This window comes from Terrapene carolina, unplaced genomic scaffold, assembly GCF_002925995.2.
Source record: "Terrapene carolina triunguis isolate 2854851 unplaced genomic scaffold, T_m_triunguis-2.0 Scaffold66, whole genome shotgun sequence".
NCBI classification, from domain to species: Eukaryota; Metazoa; Chordata; order Testudines; family Emydidae; genus Terrapene; species Terrapene triunguis.
Window position 1 is genome coordinate 48,318,867 of NW_020664417.1, and position 7,595 is coordinate 48,326,461.

General features: G+C 39.4%; 1 protein-coding gene across 1 annotated transcript in view; it reads left to right on the top strand.

Annotated features, from left to right (window-relative positions):
* MTUS1 (microtubule associated scaffold protein 1) overlaps positions 1 to 7,595 on the top strand; it is a 198,791-nt gene that overhangs the window by 65,621 nt on the left and 125,575 nt on the right. The window contains exons 5-7 of the mRNA XM_026647908.2: positions 1,077 to 1,211; positions 5,484 to 5,588; positions 7,080 to 7,130. Of these exons, the coding sequence (XP_026503693.1) occupies positions 1,077 to 1,211; positions 5,484 to 5,588; positions 7,080 to 7,130 (291 nt within the window). The remainder of the gene's footprint in view (positions 1 to 1,076; positions 1,212 to 5,483; positions 5,589 to 7,079; positions 7,131 to 7,595) is intronic.

The following is a 7,595-nucleotide window of genomic DNA, read 5'->3' on the forward strand; positions in this document are numbered from 1 at the left end:
TTTTCTGTAAAAATTCACAAAATATAACCTTCCTGTTGCTGCCTGATCAGTCCTTTGTTATGATTCTCCTAGAGGGTTAAGTTTCTTATGATAGTAATATGCTGCCTTTGAGTCTAATTAGCACTTCAGTTTTATGACTCTCTTCTATCTTCTAAGGAAACTCTGTGTTTGTGAAATTTTGGCATAATGTAATTGTGTATAATAAAGAAAAGTATAATTTGCATGTGAGTGAATTATTTGCACTAGTAAATGTGGTTGAGGATTGCAAAATTAGAATTGCAGCACCCTGACCTTTTTTTAGCAATTGTGTAGTGTGCACATGGTAAATTGTATTATGATGTAAATAAAGATTGAGAACACGAGTGTGTAAATCGTAAGGCTTGCAAGTATGAATTCCAAGTGCTATTTTTTCCTTGTATAGGAGTAATTGCATGCAAAGAAAATAAAGCAAGGTGTAGTATTTCAGCAGTAAGATGCTGATCTCAGCAATTCACCTTGAACCATAGAAATATAAACCAGTCTGCTTTCACCTTGGCTTGACTTGCATGATGCTGTTCAGTAACTTGGTGGGGCTATTTTACATCTTATATTACTGTATATAGAACAATTTGGGGGTGTCTCACTGGTGGAAGTTTAATATATAACAGCAAAATTATTTTTGAGTAATACTTTGATATACTATGAAATTCTCAGGAGTATAATCAGACAACTATAACTCTTTAGTCTGAATTATGGGCTCAAATGTCTAAAGGGCATATGCATTTTTTGCACATGCCTGACTTGGACTGTGTGAACAAACCAAAGCTGCAAAACTTGGACTTTGAAATGCATACAATGAGATTAGTCTTGGTGAATATCAGACAAAGCTTTGTGCCAATTTATCCATGTGGATAAGATGGAAATACAGAAGCCTATACTCAGCTATTTGTGATTATATTATAAAATGTTACTAATTAAAGCTATAGGAAATAGGACCATCAGTAACTTACCCAAGAGACTTCGTTTTTATAAAACATGTAGCTAAATGTGGTAGGCTAATTCTCTAACTCTCTCTCTATACATGATTTTTGCAATAGCTACAAGTGCCACAATCATCGTCAAGAATGGAGAATGGCCTTCAAAAGCTACCTGTCAAAATGGCATTTCTGGATCCATCTCTTTGAAGCCAGTGCCCAGACCTAGAGTGTACTCCTTAAAATCCACTCCAAAAGGTATCTGGATCTTTTTGTACATAATGAAACTAAAGTAATTCTTCACCAGCTTACATTGTTTTACATTACTGTTGCCCAAAGCAGTGGTCCAAGAAACACTTGTTGGTAGTTTTGTGGAAAACTAGCTGATTACATGATGGTGTCTTATTTCCAGCTGTTCATGTTGCATTAAGAGGGCCAAAAATATATTACTTCTGCTGTAGTTGCCAGAGGATTGCTATGCTGTTGCAAATGGGAGATAAGTGGTCCACTAGATACTGTATATAAATGTATTTGCTCCAGAATGACCTTAAGACTACTTCCATTTCCAACAGATATTGAAAAGTAGTAACTCTCAGCACCTTCATCAGACTCTAACAGAAAGTGTGATCTGATCTCATACTCAGTTATACCAAACACTTGCCACATATGACTGTAACAAAACCCATACATTCAATATTATTCTGCCTTAATGTTGCTGAGTTTGCCTTTAAAGTTTTTTTGCATTAAGCCTAAGTTTGAACTATTACTGTTTGGTATCTGTTGGAGATGGAGGTGGAAAAGGGCACTTGCCAATGGCTAAGTAAATCAAAATAGAAGGGAGTAGATGGTCTATCTTGGTGGCTATCTTCGCGCGACTTGTTACCTGGTAACCGAGCACAACATGAAAGAGCGGGGTAAGGCAAAAAAATATGTATAAAAGGAGTTCATGTCCTCAAGTGGACAAAGAGAACAAGAGTATGTCTACAAAGCAAAGAGACACCTGTGGCTGGATCGGGCTCACGGGGCTGTTTGCATTGTTGTGTAGACTTCTAGGCTCTGGGACCCTGTGGCTGGGAGGGTCCTAGAGCCTGGGCTCCAACCTGAGCCTGGAAGTCTACACAGCAATGAAACAGCCCCGCAGTGCGAGCCTGAGTCAACTGGCACAGTCTAGATGTGGGTTTTACTTTGCCTTTGTGGACATACTCCAAGTATGGCCTCAAGAGACCATAGCCAGTCAATACACTGTTCACATGAACGCTTGAGACAGGGCAGGGGTATATCCCTACTGCTCCCCAAGCTAGACAAACTCAGATTGGCAATAAGGCGTAAATGTTTAATAGTGAGAGTGATAAATCCTTGGAACAATTTACCAAGAGTCATGGTGGATTCTCCATCACTGACCATTTTTAAATGAAGATTGGATATTTTATATAAGATCTGCTCTAGGAATTATTTTGGGGAAGTTCTATGGCCTATGCTTTACAGGTCAGACTAGATAATCACAATGGTCACTTCTGGCTATGGAATCTATGAATTCCCATCCCCACTCATAAAAATGCTACTTTTAAGACTTGACCAGGATGAAGAATAAGTATGAATGTAAAATAGGGAAGGAAACCTTGACTTGCCATTTTAGAGCTTTTTTTAAAATGCTTCTCCCCAAATTAATTTTAGATGATTGTAACCTCCTGCCAGTCAGAGTTGGCAGTAACAAGGGCCAGGTTCAGTACCTAAGGGTTCCTTTTCACCAATACAACACAAAACCGTCTCGAGCCCCCACCCAGTGACCTGGAACAATTATATACCTCTCCCTTTTCCACCCCCCCCCCCCCGCACCCCCAGGCGCCTCTAAGAGGCTATACTTCTCCCCTCGCAAGCAAAGAGTCTGAGTGTAGCAAAAAACTTTTAAGAAAAGGAGGGAAATAATGCGGCATTAATTTAGGGCAACACCACAAACAGGGTTTATAAACACAAACCATGCGCAAAAGACCCACCACCAAGTAAGTTGGGCAGTGTCCTTTTTCCCTCAGGGTCTTAAGTCCAGTAACCCAGAGGTCCCTTTAACATGCACGTCCCTTCTCTGCACCCCACTCTCAGTTGCTGTCCTTAGACAGTGCAGATCCAGAGTTCAGAGGTGCATCTGCAGAGTTCACCTCCCACCCTGGGTGGTGGGGCGGGGGGGGAGAGGAGAGGAGGCACCTTACTTGCCCCCCTGCTTGGGCACTCACTCACCACCCCTCTTCGTGGGGCTCTGCTCTGGCACTCTCCACCAGCTGCCCTGCTGGCTGCATCAAGATGTCTTCAGGGCCCCCCCTCTTAACACAGCTCTGTGATTTCCTCTCTCAGTGGGGAATCCTAACTGCTGGTGCACACTGGGTAGTCTCTTGCATCAGAGACACTGTCCCAAAGCAGGTCTAATACTTAGATCTAGGTATCAATGATTTCAGCTCTGCTGCCTGTAACAAGACTCTCAATTGAGTCTAAATCAGCTCTGTTATTACACAGTGGAGAAAGAAAGGGTCAAATGATGTCTGGGGCCTTTAGGCAAGGCTCATACCATCAGGTACAAGTACCTATCCCCACCCTCTCTCAACTCATGGGCTTTGGAATCCAGGTCCCCTGCCTAGCAACTGCCGTTTAGTTGAGGATGAGTCCCTCAATTGGGAAATGCCAAGTACAGTTCTGCTTCCCTTGATTCACACAGCAAGGATAACAATGCTTTATTACTCCTGCCCCAATAACAAGGAGACTGGGGATCCCACACCAGCCAAAAGTGACCATTTGGGCAAGCAATCCCATCATGCTGAGCACCTAGGCAAGGCGGGTGTGCCCATGCAAATGAGATCAGCTCCTGAAGTCCTTTTCCACAGCTCACTGCTAGATGTCAGGGGAGAGTTCATTCGGACTCTACTTGCATGATGTTAACATTACAAGAGACTTCTTAATGCAAAATCTGTTGTCATATATTATATAACTTTACCTTGACCCCACCCTTTTCCACCCACAGAGGAGAGGGAGCTTGAGGAAAGGTAGTCCTCATCTCACCCTTCCAAGGGTGAGGGGACCATGGAGAGAATGTGCAGTCATTGAGTAGGGTACTAGTGGCTGAGATACATAGCCTGCCCTAATCAATGTTACTGCCCCACCTTCCAACAGGAGCCCAGAAACTCCTCAACCAGACATTAGCTCCTTCTACTGCCCTCGTTTCTAATTCCTCTTACCGGCTAAGGAGAAATCAGAGCTCTGCTTTTGCTTTTGCCAGAGATTGGGTACTTGTGCTATAATCTCTGCTGCTGCAAGTAGTTTATTTTAAACACCGTCTCCCGTTTCTTGTTAAACATTTCATTCTGGTTCCTCTCCACTTACGCAGTATCTATATTGGAGCTGGGAGGTGTAATTCCCAGCTCCCTTAGAGACCCACATTCTAGCTCTCTTTGAGCTAGGGTACTAAAAATAGCAGTGTGGCCAGGGCGGCTTGGGCTAGCCACGAGAATACAACCCATCAGAAATTCTAAGTATGTATTTGGGGTAACAGCCCGTGGTGCTGCAGCTACACTTTGATTTTAGTGCTCTAGCTCAAGTCGACCTAGAGCGTGAGTCTACCAGATCTAGGAATCTCACCTTTTAGCTGCAGCACAGACACATTCTTAAGTGAGTGTATGTAGGATTTCTCCATCAGTTGATAAGCTTAATAATGCTGTTCATAACCATAAAATGCAACTGACCAGGTGCAGGTTTTTCTTAAATCTTTTTGTACAATACAGCATATGAACTACTGTCATACATGGTCTGAATGGAGTAGCAGCTTCATTCACTGGCCAAAATGAAGTGGCATAATAGGAGATGGCTGAAAAGCTTTCTCCAAAATACTTACTGCTAAAATGCTTCTGTCAAGCACATTTTGGGCTAACAGGTTACTGAACTCTGACATGTCTTAAGTCAGGAGTGGTGTTGTTGCACATTATTGTATTTCAGTGAAAAGTAGGAATTTGAGATAGTTTAATGAAAACCACAACAGAAAAAATTGAATTTAAAACACTGAATAACTAACAGAAGTGATTAATGCTTTGAGAGGATGACAAGCTATAAAATAACTTGTAACTTTAAGTATGAAAGGCAGAGGCTTTGAGGTGGTGGTACTTTGCTGCTGTTTGTTGCCACTTCTATATTTAGATGTAATAAGGTAAATTTAATTTTGGAATACATCTGAAAATGTGTTTACTAACCCTCCTTATTAACTTAAAACTATTAAAAGTATCTTATTTTTTCCATTCTCAATTTTCAATAAAGAAAATTGACTTAAAGTAGTTTTTATTCATCTAAGTCATTGTTCTGCCATTTTAGAAATCTTTCTAATGGAGACTATAGTTCAGAATCAATTTCCTCTTTAACTATATGTTGATTCTTTAAAAAAAAAGTTCAGGGTTTTAAATGATCAGTAACCTTAAGTTATTTTCTTAAATTGGACAAGTTCTTATCACGGATCTAGTTTTAAATTTAAAAACCTAATCTAAGTCTTTGGTTTTTTAGGAACAAAGAACAAGTCTGGTTCACTGAACCAATGTATACCAAAATCAGCTGGACCATTTCTTCCAGCAAGGAAAACCAGTGAGCCAAGAGGCAACCAGCCATTGGGTAAAGTCTTTCTCATTTACACTTTGCAGTCTTCCCTTTCTTTAGTGAGAGCTCTGCTGTTCAATTTTGAAATGCTCAAGATTGCCAGTTCTAGCAGAGCTTCAGCTGTAGCTGAAACTTTGAAAGTGGAGATGGATTTCACAAATCTGTCCCCAATACAAAAATCCCTAATTTACTTTCTTTGTCATCAGAGTGAAATACTAACCTTTCATTTTCTGGAAAAAAGATTCAAGGGCCTGTAATGTCACTTGTTTATCTACATTTAAATTTGTATTTATAAAAACAAATGTTTTTAAGCAGGATTTGAATAATGCTTACTTGGAGTATACATACAAGATGAGGCCCAAATTTAGCCCCTTCTTGGAGTTTTTGTTTCTTAGATAACAGCTCTGCCCCCTTACCTCCCTGTCTCAGATACCCAAACCCATTTTAATGCTGAATTAGAGTTAAATTATTAGAATTAAATTAGAATTAAAAGGACATATCTAGTTGGTTGTCTACACGTTTAAAAGTATAGAAATGAATCTTCATGAAAGGTTCTAGAATCTGACACCTTGTCACAGGTATTCACTGACTACTCACAAAGTTCCTATCATGTGGCTTAGAGTTAAAATTGAACTGCATCAGACACTGCATCAGACTAATGTACAGTAGTTAAGATACAATGCAAATTGTGTTGCCTCCTACTTACTGAAGCGTATGCTTGTAAGGTCTCACATGGAGATCTCGATACTTCCTATGCACAGCCAGATGAGTTGAGCCTTTTAATTCTTTATTTTTATCTTTGCAAATTGGACCAAGTAACAGTGTTCTTGAAAACCAATAAACCTACTCTAAAATTCTTTATTTTTAAGTCTCTACCATGCAAGAGTTATCAGTAATAGTTCCACTTACTTAGTTTTTACACTAAAGGTTACTGTCAGTTATGTGGTCCTTAGGTCATACTAATAAGACAAATTAGCTTTTTCCCCCCTGTTAACTTGAAAGGTTACATTCTTTAGTGTGTAACCACTGGTTTTTCTCCTTTTTGAGAAGGATATGTAAATGTCTGCCCACAGATTAAAGCTGACAATTATTACAGGCCACTTCATTCTTAAAGGCCTTAGAAGTGGCAATACTGTGGACAGAATAAAATCAAATAGTACTATCTGGCTTACATGAAGCACAGCACTACCAGTGCTAACAAATGGGATAGTTAAAGGTCAAGCTCTTAACTAGTGATGTCAATTAAAAGTGATTGATTACGGTAAAACAGTTCATAATTAACAGGAATCTTGTCGTGTTTCATTCTCCCATATCTTACCAGCTTCTTAATGTCATAGCAAATTTTGGGATTAATATTAATATTTTACTTAATTACATATGCCACCCCACAAGGAGGGTACATGAAAGGAGGCTGGGAAGATGCTTTTTTACCCATCTACTGGAATTTATTCATAAATCTTAATACAGTTTAGAATGTTACATCCATATCTTCTCTGAACATTATAGGTACTCCTGTACTGAATGGGCCCCGAAGACTATTGTCAGGTTTCAATTCCGGTGAGTTCTCCAATCCTGTTTTCTCCCTAAATTGTTGTTAATGGATAACAAGGGGAGGTCCCCACAATTATATATCCTTATATGCCATCTTTAAGATGCTTTTGGTATAGTATCCTAGTGTTTCATTCTTAAATTAAGTAGCCTCACAAGAAGTTAGTATGATGTAACCAACCATGAAGACTCAAGTTTCAAACATACAATTTTACCTTTTTTCTCTGTGCTTTAGTTCTGTGCTATTAGACCATCCAGCTGCCAAACTGTAGAGTCTGTACTAATATTTTTCATCTATATGCTTTGTAGACAAAATGGAAGTTTTTAAAAGCAACATACAAGAAACATATGGGTAACAAATTTGGATATAGTTATTTTGCAGTTTAGTCATGTGGCAATAATTTGTTAACACAAACTAGATCTGGTTGATTCATGTTGAACAGAAGCTTGTCCTTTTTTTTTTTTTTTTTTTTT